Source organism: Catharus ustulatus, chromosome 23, assembly GCF_009819885.2.
Source record: "Catharus ustulatus isolate bCatUst1 chromosome 23, bCatUst1.pri.v2, whole genome shotgun sequence".
In the NCBI taxonomy this organism is placed as follows: Eukaryota; Metazoa; Chordata; class Aves; order Passeriformes; family Turdidae; genus Catharus; species Catharus ustulatus.
The window spans coordinates 2,522,632-2,542,123 of NC_046243.1; the positions used below are offsets into that span (position 1 = coordinate 2,522,632).

General features: G+C 58.4%; 3 protein-coding genes across 3 annotated transcripts; 1 reads left to right on the top strand and 2 right to left on the bottom strand.

Moving 5' to 3' along the window:
• Positions 1-1,240: 1,240 nt before the first annotated feature.
• Positions 1,241-7,854, bottom strand: LOC117006693 (reticulophagy regulator 3-like). The gene is given in 13 exon segments (XM_033079251.1): positions 1,241-1,495; positions 1,498-1,869; positions 2,321-2,363; positions 2,365-2,436; positions 2,439-2,456; positions 2,797-2,876; positions 3,345-3,360; positions 3,362-3,483; positions 3,898-3,972; positions 4,651-4,790; positions 5,874-5,904; positions 7,059-7,165; positions 7,664-7,854. Coding segments are annotated over 13 exon segments (1,326 nt in total). The 3' UTR covers positions 1,241-1,436.
• Positions 7,855-8,066: 212 nt separating this feature from the next.
• On the top strand, positions 8,067-14,881 carry LOC117006688 (tubulin gamma-1 chain-like). Its single transcript, XM_033079245.1, is given in 12 exon segments — positions 8,067-8,196; positions 8,409-8,521; positions 9,037-9,204; positions 9,441-9,509; positions 10,318-10,397; positions 10,977-11,103; positions 11,733-11,819; positions 12,041-12,155; positions 12,158-12,189; positions 13,415-13,567; positions 13,842-14,003; positions 14,198-14,881. Coding segments are annotated over 12 exon segments (1,353 nt in total). The 5' UTR covers positions 8,067-8,147; the 3' UTR covers positions 14,396-14,881.
• Positions 14,882-16,422: 1,541 nt separating this feature from the next.
• Positions 16,423-19,488, bottom strand: LOC117006270 (pleckstrin homology domain-containing family H member 3-like; the record flags this gene model as incomplete). The annotated part of the gene is given in 12 exon segments (XM_033078646.1): positions 16,423-16,512; positions 16,515-16,604; positions 16,685-16,698; positions 16,701-16,875; positions 16,948-17,397; positions 17,472-17,592; positions 17,709-17,845; positions 18,075-18,282; positions 18,372-18,669; positions 18,842-18,965; positions 19,109-19,266; positions 19,434-19,488. Coding segments are annotated over 12 exon segments (1,920 nt in total), but the record flags the coding sequence as incomplete, so codon positions are not given.
• Between the last annotated feature and the right edge of the window lie 4 nt (positions 19,489-19,492).

The following is a 19,492-nucleotide window of genomic DNA, read 5'->3' on the forward strand; positions in this document are numbered from 1 at the left end:
ATCGCGGCGGGGCGGAGGCACCACCGGGATTGGCGGGGGAATGTGAGCCGCCGGTACCGGCCCGCCCCCCCGGGAACGGGGCCGGCGCGCAGCCCGGGGTGGCGGAGCATCTCCGCATCCCCGGGCTGGCACTCACCGACCGAGACCGGCGCTCCCGCCGCGGGGGGAAAAAGCGCAGACCCCCTGGACCCCCAGCTCCGCACCGGACGCGGCCAGCGAAGGGGCTCGAGCCCGTATGCAACAACCCGTTACCGACCTCCCCTTCCCGGCTGAGCCCGCTCTCCCCGCCCCCGACCTCAGCCCCAGCGCGGCCGACGCAGTCGGACAGGCAGAGTCAGACAAAGAGCAGCCAGGAACGGGATCCCTGACGAGGTACGTTTTTTGGCTGCACAAACGTGATCAGAACCAGGTCTATGCTTAGGAAAAATAATTGGGGGTGCTCGGTAGGCAGAGGAGGGGTGGCTGTCCCGGGGGTCTGCTGGTTTGTTCACAGGACCGTGGCAGGCGTGACCTCCTCAGTCACTGGTGGTCTGGGCTGCTGTCCCTGTCCGGGCCCCACTGCTGGGCTCTGCCTGCACAAGGCTGGAGGTGCGAGGGCCCAGGGGACACCACAGCCCTGTCATCCCTGCTCCACCTCCTCCTGCAGGAAAAACTGCCGGGGGATGCACAGCCTCGGCCCTGCCCACGGGAACGCACTGGAGCAGCACAGGGGTTTCCAGCAAAGTGTTAGTGGCTGTTAACAAAGGCTGTTAGTTCAGAAAAGCAACACAAGAGCAGGAGCTACACGTAGATGTTCTTGCAGGTGGTCTGGTGGTCACAGCAGGAATCTTATTGCCATTGAGCTCTTACAAAACAGCATCACCAGGAGCTGGAGACGAGGGAGCAGCCAGTGCAAGGAAAATATTGTGGCTGCACAACATCCACAATGGAACAAGGGGCTTAGTCCACCTGGAGCTGGATATTGCTAGGAGAGAAGACTTGGATTTGTGCACGTATTAGGAGCTGTCTGAGAACAGCATTAAGTCCCAGACACCATGTCTGAGGGGCTCCATCCTGTCCCCCTGGTTACACATCAGTGCCAGAACTCAGTGCACAATTGTTCCTGGCAATGCTGTCAGTCCCACTGGACTTGAGAGCTGCAGACACCAGATTTATTGTCTTAGAGAAAGTTTGGAGCTGGCAGCAATCCTGTCAGACAGTGCAGGGTGATTGTGGAGCTATCTCATCAATGCCTCTTCCCTACGGATTGCCAGTGTCCTTTATTTTAAAATCCAAGCGCGGCTACAGAGTCACAAGTCACAGAGTGTACCCAGCCAGGACTGGCTGTCACATCACTCAGACTCACAGGAGACGATTGAGAGAACTGTGCAAGGCTTTCCTTCTAGGATTCCCTCCATGATGCGCAATAGAAAACCAGAGGGAAGTGACAGGATGGTTTACTGGCCCCGGGAGCCAGTGGGATCCAGCTGGTTCAGCTCAGACTGATCCAGCAGTCAAAGTCATCCCCTTCAGCATCAGTGTCCAAGTCCAAACTGGCTGCTCTGAGGTGAGTCTTTGCCCCTCTCTGGGGATTGGTGCTGCGTGAGGGGCCTGGCTGAGTGGCTCCTGACAGTGCCAGCTGGATCATGCCCCTGGTGACAAAGCCAGTGATGTTGTTGGTGAGGTTCTGCACCGATGGCAATGTGCCAAATTCCTCCTGCTCGTATGGGAGCTGCAAATCCTCTGTCCCTTGTGGGCGGTATGCCAGGCTGGGGATCCCAATGCTGGTGTCATCTTCATCCTCTATGCCGGTTGCTTCTGGGTTTATGGAAGGAAAGTCAGGGAGATCTCTGGCAAAAGATTCTTCTGGGTCACTGTGACCATCCAGGTCTGGAAGAGGAGAAAGTGTTTTAACTGCCAGTACTCAGCAGCACCCACAGGCCCAGGCAGGAGCTGGTTGGGAGCTCACAGGACCACTGTCTTAAACATCTCCCTCCTCCCATCCCAGCTGTGCAGATCCCCTTGACCTCCCAGCTCACTTGCAAGGAATGCTGGTGCTGAAGCAGCCACCTGCTAGAGGGGAGCACCAGCACACACAGGCAGACTGACAGAGCTAGATCTGCCTTTGCAGAGCTGCTGCTCTTGCTCCACTCAAGCACCACAGGAATAAAGGAGGAAGCTTCACTTCTGAACAAAACAGGCAGTTGCAGCTCATTTCCAGCAGCAATGCTGATAACAAACAGCCAGACTTCAACGATGGGAGGTAACACATCTCCCTCCAAACCCATCACACTGGTGCCTGGCTTGCATTCCACACCTTCCAGAAGCTGTTTCCTCTCACCTTCTGATCCCTCTGTCAGGGGTGTCTGTCCCCTTGAAAGGTTTAAACATCCCATTTTCAGTATAGGAAACCTCAGCATCTGAATGCTCAGAGTCAGAGATGGTCAGTTCCCTTGGCGGACCATGGAGTCGTCCAGCTTTGAAATAGAAGATAAAATTGAAAACATCAGTACTAGAAAGAAAAGACAAAACATGATGGAGTGGCCTCCAGCTAAAGCAGGCCCCTCATGGGAGGACTGGTACTGAGGCTCATTCACATTTACTGCACAGTCTAGAAGACTGCAGCTGGCACAAGCAGTTCTGGACATTGTTCAGTGGAACAGAGTGGGAAAGACCTATCTGAAAGGACAGTGTCCTCATCTGCTCTCCCATCACTCTCAGCTCCACTGTGCTGACACACAGCCAGACGCTGCATGTCTCCACAGTGTGGTTTGTTCTTTCCAGCTGAACTCTTCCCTCTCCCAGAGGCTCCTTTACCTTGGGGCAGAATGCAGCCAGCTCCTCTTCGCTGTCGCTCCCATCGTCCGTGGCTTCCTGACCAAGGGCCCGGGCACGCACTGTTAGAAACCAGACACAAAGCTCTTACTGCTGCTGGGCCAAGGCTCTGTGCAGGACCAGAAAACCTCCAACTGCACACAACAGTGCAGAGCCAGCTCTGTTCCACAGCACAGCCAGGATCATTTCTGACTGTAGCTGCAGCAGGTTTTTTCCATGAGATGAACATGTTAAGAACTCCCTTGCACAGAGCCTTTCCTCCTTCTTCCAGAAGAGAGAACACACAGTTCTGACAGCCAAGAACTGGAGCAGCTCAGTGCTATGAAAAGCCCACCACAGCTGCTTCCTAGGAGGTGGCTGCAGAGGCGGAACTGCCTCTCTCTCTCTTCCCAAGGCAGTTCCAAGAATTTGCCATGCCAGACATGCAGCCCTTACCACCCACCAAGGCTGGAGTCTCTGTTCACAGCCCGCTTCAGGTATCCAAAGATCAAGGTGTAAAACCTTGAGGCCAGAAACAGCACAGAACTCACATTGCCTCTCGCGCTGGCCTGGCTATCATGTATCCGCGGACGCTGAAGTCCAGCCGCTGCAGCACGGGCTCCAGCCGCAGGTACACGCGCTGCCCCAGCCTGTGGTACACGGCCAGGGGCCACAGCAGGACCAGGAGCACTGCAGTGAGCAGGAATGTGGGTTAGAAGGTTGTTCAGGATGCTGCTTGGCAAACATCCTGCCTGTTTTGCGATGCAGCACAACACACAGCACAATAGATCTGAGCACTGAGGGCAGTGCTGTGGGAGGCTGTTAGAACAGGTGCCATCACCTCTGCCAATTTAACAAAACTGAGAAGCCAACCTTTTAGTGCTCAGCTCTGTAGTTACTAAGCACTCAGACATGTTCTCTCCCAGCCAGACTTTGAGTCCTGGTCAAGAACCACCACATTCCGGGCAGAATGTGTTGTTTCAAATTTTAAAGCCATTCACACAAGCTTTCCTTTTGAGCCCCATTCCTCAGACATTCAGCACCCACTCATCTCTTTTCACATATTTCACATGTAAGTCTGTACTGGCACAGAGATTTACTTACACAGCAAGTATGAGAGCAAGAGCCCAGGGATATACCGGCCCAGGACAGCCAGGAAAGTGAACACTCCTCCGCACACTAGAGGCAAAACTGAAGACATGAGAGACAGTGAGTTTCCAGGGTTAAGCAGTAGGTTCACTCACTTCTTGACCATCTCAGCCTCTGCAAATTCTGGGTCAGTCGTTGTTCCAAAGAGGGTGAAGCCTTCACAGTGTCCAACCACCTGCTGCAGTATGGGCACAGACACAGGGTATCTGCTCTCAGAGCAGCTGAGGCCTTCCTCAGGGAAAGAGGAACTTCCAAAGCAGGGACACCAACAGCAAGGAAGAGGCTAAACTAGAGACCTCTTCAAGATGAAGAGGACAAGGGCAGTATCACTGTGCTACAGGTTTCTCTTTCCATAAACTCAAAAAAAGAAGAGAGAAAAAGCTTGACACATTTTTCAAACTGTTAAAACCCAGTGAGGAGACAAGTTCAACAGCATTTGAAAAGCCAGAAACCCACAGAAGGAGCAGCCACGCTTTCACTTCAGTGGTGCAATCCACATACTGACATTCACTTTCTCCTCCCTCCTCCACAACCTGATTATTCTGCCTGTGCTTTCCATTCTTCCCCACCACCTAATAGACAGTTTTGTGGGAGACTTCCCGTGGCAACCTCCCATCCAGGAACGTGTTCAGCCAGTGCTGGATGCCAGCATAGGAGGATCTTTGTGGTCAGCAGAGGCTCCACACCAAACAGGTTATTTATGAAGACTGTACATTCTCACCTTGCCAGGACTTTGCCTCTTGAAAACGAAGAGATTACTTAAGAAGTTGGTCACAGTCACCCATCCTTCAGCCAAATGATGACAGAGCTCTGGCACTCCGAGCAGCCGAGGGTGGACATATCCCCAGCTGCAGTGAAGGCAGAATTTGGGAACAGATATTGCTGCATCAGTGTCAGGGTTGAAGACCCTGGTTACAAATGCTTGTCTCAATGCTTGCTTCTGTTCCCACCCAGCACAGAGCTCTAGAAATGAGGGTCACTTGCCCTCTAAGCAGTGCCCTGCCCAAAGCAGCTCATCTACAGCCCTTCTAGCAGCATCCCAGTGCTCCCACAGCAGCTGAGGAGCAGGAATTTCAGTCAATGGCCTGGACCAGTTTCCAGGCTGCTGGAGGGAGTGCGCAGTGCAGAGGCAAATCAAGTGAATCCATTTACTTTTTCTGTGTTTATCTGGTAAACTACAGCCTCCAAGTGTTCAGCATGAGTTCTAGAAGCAGCCTTGCACCTCACTTCATATACCAGTTATTGTGGAGGCCTTGAATTGGTCAGTTTTGTTAGTGCTGCTTAACTGCTAGTCATGAGTACCTGAAGGTTAGAAAGAGCAATTCCTTTTGTGCTTGGGCCTCTTACAAAAATGAATAAAGACAATTGTCCTTTGGCACCAGCTCAAGTGATTTAATCAGGAACTGACATCCAGCACAGCCTGGCAGTGGCAGCAGGAAGGTGTGCCCAGAGAGGCAGGTGTGAGCAGTGAGGCAACACCTCAGCATTTCTCAACCCATTATTAATGCCGCAGTCAGATCATAACTATGCAGAGACAACTGCTGGAACAAGCCTGTTAAATATTCCCTATCAAGTCTCAGAAGACTTCATTAATTCCCATAGAAATCAGAAATGCTGTTTTCCAGCTACTGGAGACCCACACAAGAGGAATTGCTCCTAAAGCAGCACCTTCAGGGTGCAAGGAACCAAGCAAGCATATCTGGAGGCTGGTATGAAGGCAAAACATAATAAATGGTTTGGGCAAGCCAAAAACTTCTCAAGACCACCTGACTGCATCTAAGTCTCCATCTGCTTCCATCCAGCAGCTCCCAGCTCCCTCCTCCCTTCTCCCCTCCTCCTCACCCGAAGGAGCCAACATCCCAAGCATGTGCAGGTAACAACACAGTATCACAGCAAAGTATCACAGCAGAGGAGTCAAATTAGTTGCCTACCTCTCATTGTCTAATTCATCAGGTCTTGCCACTAAAATATTAAGAACAGACACTACATTAGTTGCAAGGAATTTGCCATGGGAATGCTTAGCTCTTGGGATTTAAGTGAAGCTTTAATGAGCTGGGGAACACCTGGAAAAGACATTAACTGTAATTACAGGATGGAGACGCATCACTCCATAACAAATCTTGAGTGTGTACGTGTGACAGTACAGGACTGCAAGACTCTCCCTGTTGCTCCTCGGTGTTTGTTGGACACTAGAGGCTGCCCACTTCCCTCTCTCCCACTCCCTGCACACACCAGCTGGGAAGGAGGAACAGCATGCAGACTGGAAGAATCAGGGATTTAAGACTTTTGATACTTTCCCACCCAGGCTGGGACTTGAAAGGGATATACCAGCCACCCTGAGAGATCAAATCAGAAGGATGAGGGAGCTGGACAGACTCTCTCCTAAGAACGAGCCTGAGCCAAGCTCTGAAACCGAGGAAAGCTTTAATGTCTTCCCAGGAACTACAGAGGACACGGATTGAAGCAGAAAGCTGGGAGCTGAACTTGCTGGTTAGTCAGGGAACCAGCCCTGGGAACATGCAGACCCTCACTCACACTGCTCCAAACTAACCTGTCCATGCAAAGCCAAGGGACCCCGAGCTGCTGGAATGAGGGTGTTCATCAGTGTATTAATGTCACAAAGGAGGGATACAACTGCTTTGGTTACTGAAAGCTGAAAACTAACTTCATTACAGCTGTTCAGATGCCTCTTCTCCCAAAGCAATCTCTGATCAACAGCAAGGCTGGGACTTGTCTTCATCCTAAACTGGATTATTATGGATTCTGAGGAGGAATCCAGACGAATTCCACATAAGCTTCAATTTCTCATTCTGGTACTGAATGCTCAGAAAGTGAATCACTGTCTCAAACCTGCACTAGGTCACGTACACCCTGTGGTTCAGGATTACAAGACAAATACCAGTGTCACAAGCACAAAAAGAACTTGTGTTTACACAGGTTCGAATTTCCAGCTCCAGAAAGAGCATGTCTGCAGTACTCTTGCTGCAGTACTTCTGCTTTGCTTAAAGCAAAAGGCCCAAGTTTTAACAATGTAATTGCAGGCAGTGCAGAACCTGTACTTGTGGGGCTGGAAACAGGGGCTTGATTTGCTGCTATGAGTTCAAAATAAAACTTACCACCAATTTCTGGCCAGATTTTGTGCTTCCACTGGTCTAGACACACTACTACTATGAGGGTTAATGCAACCAGGAACAGCAAACGAAGGGAAGTCAGAGCAAAGAACCTGTGGGGAAGAAACCAGTGAGTTGGTACTGACCAGATCTTTGTGAGACACAAACCTAAAACCAGTCAATCAGGGGGAAAACTCAGCACCTGGTACTCAGTCACCACGCAGCGTGCCTCGGGGGCAGCAGCGGGTGATCCTGGTTTGCTCTGTCACTTCTGCCCTGCTTACAGCTCCTGATCCAGGCAGGCTGCCCTCCCTCCACTGCCACAGAGCTGAGTTTTCCCGGCTAATTTGATGCACTCAGGTACAAGGAGAGCACGAGAACAGGGCTGCAGCAGACCCAGTGCTCCCAGTCCCTCCAGTCCGGAACGGGACACGGATCAAATCCGCGGCCCCTTACAGACCGTTCCTCCCCGGGGCAGCTCCCCAAGCGCCCCGACCCCCGCAGCCCCGGCCATCGGGGCTCGGTGGAGCGCGCCTCCCGAGACGGCCACCCGCCCTGCACGGCCCGGTCCTGCTCCCGGTCCTGGTCCCGGTCCCAGCCCCGCCGCTCACCAGAACAGGCCGTGCACCGCCACCCAGCACAGCGCGCTGCGGCCCGGCCGCTCCCACACCAGCGCGGCCTGCACGGCGCCCAGCAGCGGTTCGTAGGGCCCGAGGCGGCAGCGCAGTGCCGCGCTCAGCGCCTGCACCCGCCGCTGCCGCTCGCCGGGCCCGGGCCCCGTCGCCGCTGCCGCCGCCGCCATCGCTCGTTCACGGCGTCAACATCCGCCTGCCCGCCGCGCGCGCGCGTCCGCCGCAGGCATGGCGGCCCCCTGCCACCGACTGGAACTCCACTCTGTGTGCCGCCATCTTGGCGCAGGCGCGGCCTGCACCTCCTGCCGGGACGCACGCGCGTTGCCAGGGCCGCCGCGAGCGGAGGTGCGCGGAGCTGCCCCGGAAGTGAGCAGTGCGCACGCGCACTGCCGTTGGCGCCGGCGGGAGACGCGGTGGTACCGGAGGCGGGCGGGGCGCGGAGCGGAGCGGAGCCTCGGCCGCGATGCCGCGGGAGATCATCACCCTGCAGCTGGGCCAGTGCGGCAACCAGAGTGAGTGCGCCACGGCCGTGGCGGGGCCGGGGGAACGCGCACCGGGCGGGGTCGGGATGCTGTGGGGGGGAGCAGTTAGCGGGGCCTGGCTGGACGGGGCGGGGCTTCAGGAGAATGGGGCGGGGCCTGTGGACCGGGGCTCCGGGCCCTGCCCGGTCCCGGTCCTGGTCCCGGTCCCGCTGCCCGGCCCGTCTGACCGCGCCTCCCCGCAGTCGGGTTCGAGTTCTGGAAGCAGCTCTGCGCCGAGCACGGCATCAGCCCCGAGGGCATCGTGGAAGAGTTCGCCACCGAGGGCACCGACCGCAAGGACGTCTTCTTTTACCAGGTACCGGCGGCCCCCAGGTGGGGCGGGCACACCGCGGGAAGCGTGCTGCCCTGCTCCCCGCGGGGCTCCGTGCCCGGGCAGGTGCAGCTGGGCTCATGCACCCACTGCGCATCCCCTGCGGGCACAGGGACGGCTGGGCGGGCGCTGACCGTGCTGGTGGGAGCGGCGGCTCAGCCCAGGCTCCTGTTTATAGCCAGCTCCGGGCTCCCGCCTGCGCTCCCGGTCTGTTAGTGGAGCGCTGTGGAGGCGGAGCAGAGGCACGAGGCTGTGGCTGCCATAGATAGTGTCTTATGTAAGCACGAAGAGTTCCCCCCCTCCTGCACTGGGAGTGTTCTGGGGCACAGAGATGCTGCATTGAGGATAGGCTGCACAGGACCAGCCTCTCTCCTTCCCTCCTCCTTCTCACCAGGCCCAGCCATGTGGGGCTCACCTGCAGCCAGGGGGTCGCTCTCACTCTGGCAGTAGAAGTGGCACTGAGCTGCAGCAGCATCAGGATCCTCTTGCTCTCATTGTAGGCAGATGATGAACACTACATCCCCCGGGCTGTGCTGCTGGACCTGGAGCCCCGTGTCATCCACTCCATCCTCAACTCCCCTTATGCCAACCTTTACAACCCAGAAAACATCTACCTGTCCGAGCATGGAGGGGGAGCTGGCAACAACTGGGCCAGTGGCTTCTCGCAGGTACCAGCTCTCGTGCTGCTGGGTGAGACACAGGGCAGCTCTTCAGCCCTGGGGCTTTGTCCTGGCTCCCTCATGTCAGCTCAGTCCCAGTTTCTGAAGAACACCTTGTCATTGGCAGGGACTGATGTCCCTGGGACTGTGTCAGTCTGCCCTGGCTCAGCTTCACACCGAGCTGGAGCAGCTCTTCTCTATGTTCTGTGAGAAAGAAACAAAACCAGTCCTGATCTCTCTTGCAGGGAGAAAAGATCCATGAAGATATTTTTGACATAATAGACAGAGAGGCTGATGGGAGTGACAGTTTGGAAGTAAGTAAACAAGGGATTTGGATCTGGCGGCCCTGCCTGGTGTTTTCCCAGCCAGGTTGCTCTTTGTAAGGTTGAGCTCAGCACTCCTGTGGGCACAGACTTGTTCAGTGAGCTTCTGGATTAAGCACAGAACATGTGGAGAGGGGATCTAGGGACAGGAGGTCTGTCCATCCCACTCCACCTGCCAGCCTCCCCAGAGTTCTTTCACTGTTTGGTTGTGAGGCATTTTTCATTATGCTATCCATGTGAATCCATACCCTGTGTGCAGACAGGGCTGCCAGGTGTTCATGTCAGGTTGTGACATGGCAGCAGGGGAAGGGAGAACATCACCAAAAAAGCTGGCAGGAGATTCAAGTGCCTGTTGTGGGAGCTGAGCAGGTGGGAGCTGCCCTAGGGTCAGGCAGTGGGAGCTTGGCCTCAGTCATTCCAGAAGGAGGGAGGGGTGTGAAGGAAAGGGCTGAGAACATGCAGTTCTATTTCCTGTGATGGACTGGACTGTGGAGGTGACATTGGAACTATTCCAATCCTGTTCTGGGTGGGAGGAATCCCGAGGGCTCCTGGGCAGTTGTTGCACTTTGTGGGATGTGCAGAGATGTAGATCCCACTGTGTGGTCAAGTGGCCTGACGAGCTGTGGTTGCTGCTGGGGTCTGGAGAGCTGGGATCAGTCTCTGCTGCATCCATGCTCCCAGCTGCCATGAGGAGCTCTGGCCCTGGCAGGTCTCTGCTGGAGGTAGTGGAGGTGACACATTGTCTGCCTGCTCTGGGGCTGAGCTTCACCTTCAGCACCTTCCTTCTGCTTCCTCCCAGGGCTTTGTGCTTTGCCACTCCATCGCTGGTGGAACAGGCTCTGGGCTGGGCTCGTACCTCCTGGAGAGGCTGAATGACAGGTGAGCACAGCCCTGTCCCCTTCCCACACCGCAGTGCCTGGCCCAGCCTGGGCAGCCTGCCTGGAGCTGGAGAGCGCTGACTCAGAGCCACCACCCCCACAAACACTGCCTTGTGCAATCCCTGGCATGCTGCCTGCAGAAGGCTGGCTCCTGATACGCCTGGGGACTTCAGAGGCTCTGAAACTGGACTCGTTCTGTCCAAGCCTTGTCTTCCTCAGCCGTTCTTATCAGGCAGCTGCCTGCGGACACCCTGACGGTGCAGGGGAGGGTGGGAGGCTCTGACTGAAGGCTGTGAGCTGCCATCCTGGCCTGTTACAGCTTGCATGCTCTTGGAAAGACTTGTGAGCAGCTGCTTAATCAGCCTGTGGATGGCTCAGCCTCCCTGTAGCTTCTCTGGCAGCCTGCTTCTGTGCTGCTGGGGTAGGCATTGCTGGGACAGATTCTCTCCCTGGGAGCCACTCTGGCTACAGCTTTGGTGACTCACCCTGTCCTGAGCCCTGGAGACTGCTAAGGCAGCTTGTGGGAGGGGAGAGTGCAGCTTGATGGTGTTAACCCTTAAGATGCTGCACTTCTCACTAGGTATCCCAAGAAACTGGTGGAGACCTACTCAGTGTTCCCAAACCAGGATGAGATGAGTGATGTTGTAGTTCAGCCGTACAACTCTCTGCTGACACTGAAGAGGCTGACCCAGAATGCTGACTGTGTGGTAAGAGGCCCGTGGTGCAGCCAGCCCTGTCCCACAGCTCACAGCTGCAGCCCATCCTGGGGCCAGCACCGTGTGCCTTTGAGCCCCAGGTGCAGCAATGAACATGCCCCAAACAAAGCAGATGTGGCCCCAGGGCCCTCACTGGTGCTAACCCCTGCAGAGCTGCCTGGCATTTCTGCCTTGGATGCAGTAGATCTTCCCAAGGCAGTGAGGACTGGCTGTGCTCCTCTGTGTGACTGTGCTGTAGTCCCTGCCTGAATGCAACACTTGTGTCATTTGCAGCACCCACAACATCCCCAGCCAGGCAGCACCTTCAGCCTGACCAGGGCCTTTGGTCAGGTCTCATCCCCCACAGCTGTCCCTGCATGAGGCAGTGGAGGAGCAGTTGCACTGGAGCTGTTGGAGCTGACTGCTGGCCCAGGGGCAGAGCTGTCTGGGAGAGCGTGGGGAGCACATGGGAGGTTCCATTGACGGTGTCAGTTACGTGCCACAGATGAGTCAGCTTGTGGTTTCAAGTGTCTGCCACTTGTCCAGAGTCCTGTGCTAGACCACCAGTGCCCTGGGACACATGGCCAAGAGTGCCCTTCCTCGTCTCAGGGGCCCTTCACAGAGCCAGGTTTCTCTTGCAGGTGGTTCTGGACAACACAGCCTTGAATCGGATCGCGACAGACCGGCTGCACATTCAGAACCCGTCGTTCTCGCAGATCAACCAGCTGGTGAGAAGGACTTTTCCCTCAGGAGAAGCCAGCATGGGGTTTTCCTGCTGTGTTCAGTTGAGTCTGAACCTGCTTCATGGGCTGGGCTCCACAGTGGGCACCCTGGAGCTGTGACCGAGGGTCTGTGCCCTTCCAGGCGCCCCAGCTTCCCTTGGCATGTCTGCGTGAGGCAGGTTTTGACAGGCTCTGCAACACTCTGCTGACCCTGTGCTCTGCCCTAGGTCTCCACCATCATGTCTGCCAGCACCACCACACTCAGGTATCCCGGGTACATGAACAATGACCTCATTGGGCTGATCGCCTCGCTGATCCCCACGCCCCGGCTGCACTTCCTCATGACGGATACACGCCACTCACCACCGACCAGTCGGTAAGGCAGCCCCAGGCTCTCCTTCCCATCCCTAAGGGCAGAGAAGCTGCCACACTCACATCTGTCAGCCCCATCTCAGTGTGAGCAGTCACTGCACGTCCCAAATCCCAGGCCCACGTGCTCGCACCATGTGGCTGCCGCATGTGCAATGAATCAGACGTAAGCAGGCAGTTGTGCTTGTGCCAGGCTACCTGCTGCATGCATCAGGGTGGCTGTTGAGATCATCGTGGTCAGGACTGGTGAAAGCTACCCTTAGCAGTGATGAGAGCAAGGCCAGGAGAGTGGTCCTGCCACCCCCATGAGCCATCCATCAGCTTCGGCAATTTGGGTCCAAACATTAAGCTCATTATCACTGATGGTGGGCTACAGGTGTCAGCCACTTCTGAAGCTCAACTGAGAGTGATTTGCCACCCCTCTGCACTTCAAGTGCTGCTTCTTGTGTTTGCCTTGTCCCTAACAAGGTGCCAGTGGCAATTCTGTTTCGGGAGGTGCTCACCTGCAGTGGCCCACCGTGGTCCGGAAGGAACTAACAGCTGCTCTTCTCCTCTCCTTGTGTGCATTTCCTCAGGATGTTTCTCAGAGAAGCAAATCTGAAAAACTGCTGGCTTTGAAAAGGGTATCAGTGTGTGATCTGTCCTCCAAGGGAGGAGTGCAGACAGGGCTCAGCCAATGGCTCAACCAGTGCAGGAGGGAGCTGTCCCCTCACCCAGCTGTCCTTGATGTGGGTAGCCAGGGTGCTGGCCCTGGCTGAGGCCCCCCTGGCCAGGAGCAGCTGGGCAAAGCCTCAACAGCACTTGGGGAGGGCAGTGGCCAGACTGCCCATGGCTTAGAGCTGGGCAAGGCAGGGAGGGCATGCAGTGGGAACAACCCCTTTCCTGTTGAACCCCACTGCTCCCTGCCTGGCAGTGGGACAGGACCCATGTTTGACAGAACAACATAAAACAGGTTCTTGTCCCTCTGTTCTCAGCTGAGCTTCACCCCCAGCCCCTGCTGTGCTGCAGGGTGAGGGCCAGACAGCCCCCATGCTGGAGCCTCCACTGACACTCTGTTTCTTGGTTGGCTGTGCCCATTGTGTGATGTTGGGATTTCCCTGTCCTGCATGTCTTTGCATGTGACTCCATTCCCAGGGTGCAGCTGTTCTTGTGTGTGTGTGTGTGTGTACCAGGCAGCAGGAGGGCAGGGAGCAGCACACCTGCTCCCTCTGACCCTTGGCTGGCCTGTGCAGGTGGCCAGTGTGAGGAAAACCACAGTCCTGGACGTGATGAGAAGGTTGCTGCAGCCTAAAAACGTGATGGTGTCCACAGGGCGAGACAGGCAGACCAACCACTGCTACATTGCCATCCTCAACATCATCCAGGGGGAAGTGGATCCTACACAGGTGAGTTCCCATGGCTGCTCAGGTACTGATGGCAGGGGTGACCCAGGAAGAGCATGGTCACTGTCTGTGCAGGGATTCTGGGGTGAGACTAGACAGTGCCTGAGAGCTGGCTTCAGATTGCTCCTGTTTGGGCTTTGGGCTCACAGAAGGGCTGCAGTCATGCTGAAGTCCCCTTCCCATGGCTGTGCCTCCTTTGAGGAGCAGCTCCTGGGTCTGCTGCAGCCAAGCTGTTTGTCCCTCACCCTGCTGCCCCTTGCTGTTCTCATCCCACCAGGTTCACAAGAGTCTGCAGCGGATCCGGGAGAGGAAGTTGGCCAACTTCATCCCCTGGGGCCCTGCCAGCATCCAGGTGGCTTTGTCCCGCAAGTCCCCTTACCTGCCGTCCGCTCACCGCGTCAGTGGGCTCATGATGGCAAACCACACCAACATCTCCTCGGTGAGTCCTTCCCTCACCACGCCGGGCCTGCAGCCCCAGACCTTGTGTCTGCTCAGTCTGGGCCTGTCACAAAGCCAGGGATGAGGGTGGGTGGCTCCCAGCAAGGCTCAGGTCTACTCCAGGGTCCCTCCATCAGTCCTGCTGGGGAGGGTCCCTGGGAGCTCTGGTCCCTCTGACCCTGTGCTGCTCTCCAGCTGTTTGAGCGGACGTGCCGGCAGTATGACAAACTGCGCAAGCGAGAGGCCTTCCTGGAGCAGTTCCGCAAGGAGGACATCTTCAAGGACAACTTCGACGAGCTGGACAACTCCCGGGAGATTGTGCAGCAGCTGATCGATGAGTATCATGCAGCCACACGCCCTGACTACATCTCCTGGGGCACGCAGGAACAGTGAGTGCCCTGCCAGGAGACAGGAAGGTCCCATGGCCACCCCCACACACGCTGGCAGGGCTCGTCTCTGCCGTGCCCACGTTTATCACCCCTCAGCGCTGCCTGGCGCGGCAGAGCCCTCGCGCCGGCCGCACATGGAAGGCCCTCTGCAGGGAGCCTGCAGCTCCTCAGCGGGGTCAGCCCCCGCCCCACCGTGTGTCCTGGCCCAGGACAGGACTGGGACAGCTGTGCGCTCTGCTGGGAGGGAACCTCTGCCTGTGGGAGCAACACTTGCTGTAAGGAGGAGGAGAGTGACCCCGAGTCTGGGAACAGGCCTGGCCCCCTGAGTTGGGTGCACACAACCCCCGTGGCCAAAGGCTCCGTGTGGCTGAGCTAGTCCTTGCCCTGGGCAGGAGCCTTGTTCCTCCTTGGCCAGATCAGGCTTGGGGCACGGGCTGTATCTATATTTTTGTAGGTTATTTTGCTTTAATAAAGGCTGTTCCTGCACTGATGCTGCCTGCATGACTCCAGATTGAACAGCCAGGCAGGGAAGCCAGATGCAGAGAACTGGGGCTGGTGCTTGCCTTGTCTGGCCAGCCAGCTGGCCCCGGCACAGGAGCCATGGCCACTGCTCACCACACGTCCTGGGGTGTGCAGGGCCAGCTCTGCCCCGGCTGGCAGTGCCACGGGGCCCAGGCAGCACTGGGCAACTGCTGCAGCAGAGCCAGAAATACTGGCAGGACCTGCCGGCACGGCTGACCAGGGCTGGGACCGGCACCGCCCTGCCCGCAGAACGCACGGCACCCACAGGGATATTCACAGGAGTGAGGCCCTGTGCAGGGGTGGGCCATCAGGGGCTGGGGGTGCCCTCACCACTCAGGATCTGAGGCAGGAGACAGCAGCACCAGGAAGGACGGGCTTGAGGCCGTACAGTGTCAGCTGATATGGACACAGCAGCTCTGGTCCTGACCTGTGGGAGCTGGGCTGTGGGCTGGGGACAAGGGGCAGTGCTAGTGCCATCCCAAGCCCAGGCAGCCCAAGGTGAAAATTAGCATTTTCCTCTTGCCCTTTGGGGCACAGAGCAGGCGACTAAAAATACAGCCACCGTGGCAGCATGGGCTCCCACGCCCTCTTTGGCAGCGGCCCCCGTGGCTGGGGCAGTTCCCCCCGCCGGAGCAGCCAGTGCCAGGGGCTGCCGGGGAGCTGGAGCTGCCTGTGCTCTTGGTGAAATGCCAAAGGTCGCCTGGCAATGACCAGAGGGACAGCAGTCCCTGCCCCCAAGGACATGCTGTGCTGCTCCTCCCCTCTGCCTGTCCCAGGCCCTGCTGCCCTGGCTGCCCCAGGGATCTGACTGTCCCAGCCTCCCGCTGTCAGCCCACGCTCCAGGACAGGAGGCTCAGCCTTTCCTTTGTGCATTTATTTAGAAAAACAATCAACCAACCCCCCCATCCCAAGACAGAACCAACAAACTCTACAGAGGCAACACTGAGGGGCCGAGCCCCAGCCGTACCAGCTGCCACTCCACCAGCCACCCCTGTGACATAAGCCTGGCCACAGGGCCACCGCAGAGCCCAGCCACTCATGCAGGAGGAGCCCATGGGTCCCCGGCAGCTTGGCTAAAGCTGCCCGCAGCTTTCCAGAAGGGGTGGGTCCAGAGGACGGACAGACAGATGATGGCACAGCACTACTGCCTGGTACTCTCTGCTCTGGGCAAAACCCCCAGAGCACGAGCAGAGTGGCCAGGCAACACAAGTGCTGGAGGCAAAGGCACCAGGGTATAGGGGAAGGGGTCAGGCCTGGGGGCAGTTTGTGGGGCCGCAGCGGGGCGGCCCCGCTGTCCACCAGGGAAAGTGCTGGGAGATGTAGGGCGCGCAGGCGCTCAAAATAAATTAAGGGAATAGCCAGAAAGGCAATGGCAGTGGGGGGAGCACGACCCCCTGCCCCCCTGCTCTCTGGAGCAGCTGGGGGCCAGCACAGACCTGCCACTTGCTGCCAGGCTTGGTGGCCCTCCCACGCCGGCCATCGGAGCACCTGCTGGCCACACCCGCTGGGCTAGCTGTGGGAGGAACCCACAGGGGGCCGGTGCTGCCAGGGCCCGGCCGCAGGGCAGAGCCCCTGGGGCAGCACAGCGGCTCCGAGGTGCGGTGACTGGTGGGAGGCTCCTGGGGCCGGGGCAGCCGCTGGGCACCCGCAGAGGCGAGGTACGTGTTGAGGAGCTGGGCAATCTCGTCCACCTGCAGGTAGAGCAGGCATAGGGGGTCAGTCCAGGGCACCCTTGGTGAGAGGGGAGGGTGGAGGGATGGCAGCCCCTTACCTGGGAGGTCTCAAGAGCAGGTCTCGATCCTCCACGGAGAGGCGGAAGGTGCTGCTGTCAGAGGCACCAAAGGAGGAGATGCAGCCGTAGCCGAAGCTGTCCAAGGGCTCGGGCTCTCCCGGCTTGTAGAGCGAGACGGCCTTGGCCCCGATGCTCAGCCACAGGCGCTGGGGCCCAGAGTCCACTGGGCTCTGCAGAGAGAGAAGTGTCAGGATTGCCCACTGCCAGGGCTGCCCCTGTACCACACCCAGCCGGGGCCTCACCGCGTGCAGGTCGACATCGAAGAGTGTGGAGCCAAAGCCGGGCCACTCCCGCACCAAGGCCACGTAGGCAGCCATGGCCTCGGGCCGGCCCATGCCCTGCAGCAGCTTCCACTTCTCCACGATGGCAGCCATGGTGCTGGCCCCCTCCTCGCGCAGCCGGCCCCGCAGGCGCTGGTCCCGCTCCGCCCGCTGCTTGGCCAGCGCCTGACCCCAGAGCCCGCCGGCCAGCAGCCCTGCGCGCAGCCGGGCCCCCCGGCACTTGGAGGGGGGCCGGTGGGGCGGGGGCGGCAAGCGGGCGTGCAGCACGTGGGGTGGGAAGAGCTCCTCCAGGCGCGGGAAGGGCGCGTGGGTGGAGAAGTCGCTGTTGAGACTCTGCAGGCGCAGGGCCGCCAGTGTCTGCAGCGTCTCCTCTGATGTGGGCACGTAGCCCCGCAGAACCATCTCGTGTGCCTGCGAGAGAGGAGAGTGAGCCGGCATGGCCGCCACGGCATGGCACAGTACAGCCACCCCAGCGTGCCACTCACCTGCTCAAAGAGGAGGGCAAACTCCAGGCTGTCCCGTGGGACATTGTCCGTGTCCAGGAAGCCGTAGTGCTTGAAGCAGAGCCGGCAGGGTGGGTCCTGCTCCCGGTCCTCTCCAGCCAGGCTGCAGCAGACAGGACCGGCTCCATCAGCTTGTGGATGTACCTCACACCGTTTGTCCCCTCCCACCCATGGCCCCCGCCCCTCTCCTCCAAAGGCAGCGAATAGGAGGACATTTACTTTTCAAACCTGGTGAGGACATCAGCCAGCAGTGTGGCACTGCCCACTGGCTGCTCCCGTCGCCGGGACTGCTCGTAGAGTGCAAAGAGGTTGGGGCTCTGGGACAGCCCCAGGCGTGACACAAGTTCCTGGGCCACCTGGGCGAGACAAAGGCAACCGATGGTGACCACGTGTCTCTGGCCACGGCACTCAGGGCTGCAAAGGGACACAGATAGGTCATGGTGGGCAAAGGCAGACAGCCCCTGGCTCCTCTCCACCATGGCTTAGCTGGGAGAGACCCTGCTCACCTGCTGCGCACACTTCCCACCCAGCCCTGTGCACCAAAATGTCCCCAGCCCTCTGCCTGGCACAGCCACAACCCCTCACCTCCTCAGCTGTGGTGTGGGAACTGATGGCCACGCTGCAGGCGGGCACCCCAGGGCAGTGCACTGTGCAGATCATCTCTTGCCGCTGCATCAGCACCAGGATCTCCTCCAGAGAGGGCACACACTCTCTCCCCTTTGTCTTTTCCAGCGCCTCTCGGATGAAGCAGGCATATTTGGCCATCTCCGAGCCAGGAAAACAATTCTCTGTCCTGCAAGAATGCCAGAATGATCAGGGTGGCACTGATCTGAGGGGTACGCAGCACCTGGTGAGCTCCCTGGTGGCACCTCTGGCACTCACCTGTCCAGGTGGAAGCGCAGGAAGCGCAGGACAGGCGGGGAGGGCAGGAAGGTGCAGCTCATGCAGGTGAGGAGCTGCCAGTAGTGCAGGTCGCCCTGCCCACCTGGCGCCGGCGGCTCCGTAGTCTGCTTCACCAGCTGGCAGTAGATCTCATCCACCAATGGCGGCAGGTCCAGGCAGGTCTGCAGGACACCCTGCATCAGCGGCACTGGGTCCCGCTCTGACTCCAGCTGCTGCAGCGAGTTGAAGAGCTTCACAGCCTCGTCACGCAGTGTGGTGTAGCTGCGGGGGCCAGGGGCTGTGGGATGGGAATGAGGGTTAACAGCTCTGTGGTTCTGCCCAGGACCCCCTGCCAGCAGCTGGGCACTGTCCACACACCCAGGGCCAGCCAGGCCCCTGCCCCACACAGCATCCAGCCCAGCCAGCTTAGAGTGTAGGGCCCAGCTCTGTGCCCCCCACCTGCCTCTCACCGCTTTGGTCCAGGCTGCCATAGGGGAAGGGCAGCAGGGGAGCGTAGAGGGGGCCACTGGTGTAGCGCAGGATGGGGTTGCAGCGATAGATCTGCTCCAGAACCTCGGGGCTGTCTCTGTGCTCCTGGCGGGGCAAAGCAATGGCAGCAGCTGCAGAGGGGCCCGGCACAGACCCCCACCACCACCCTGGGGTATGTGAGGCCCCAAACATCCATCCCAGTGCTGCCCACAGCTGTGAGCATGGGCAGCCTGGTGCCATGGGCTCACCTCGACATCACGCATGAGCAGCTGGGTGGGCGTTTGGACAGGAGCTTTGCTGTCAATGACCTTCTGCACAGCACACACCCAGCGCACAGCCTCGTTGAGGTGCTCCGTGTACAGGCGGTAGCAATGCTTCCTGCCAAACACTGTAACGCTCCAGTAGCCTGTGAGGGACAGACCCACTCACCCACTGTTCACCAGCACCCCAGCCAGGCTGGCTCAGCGCCCCAGGGCTCAGCATAGCCCCTCCTTTGGGCAAAAGAGGGCTGGGAGGTAACACAGAGCACAGGGGGCTGGGAGGATACAGCCTGGCAAGGCATGGGCACCTCACCTGTCTCCTTGTAGAGCTGCTTGTCTGGCCAGAGCACGGAGCAGAGGCTGGTGAGCACC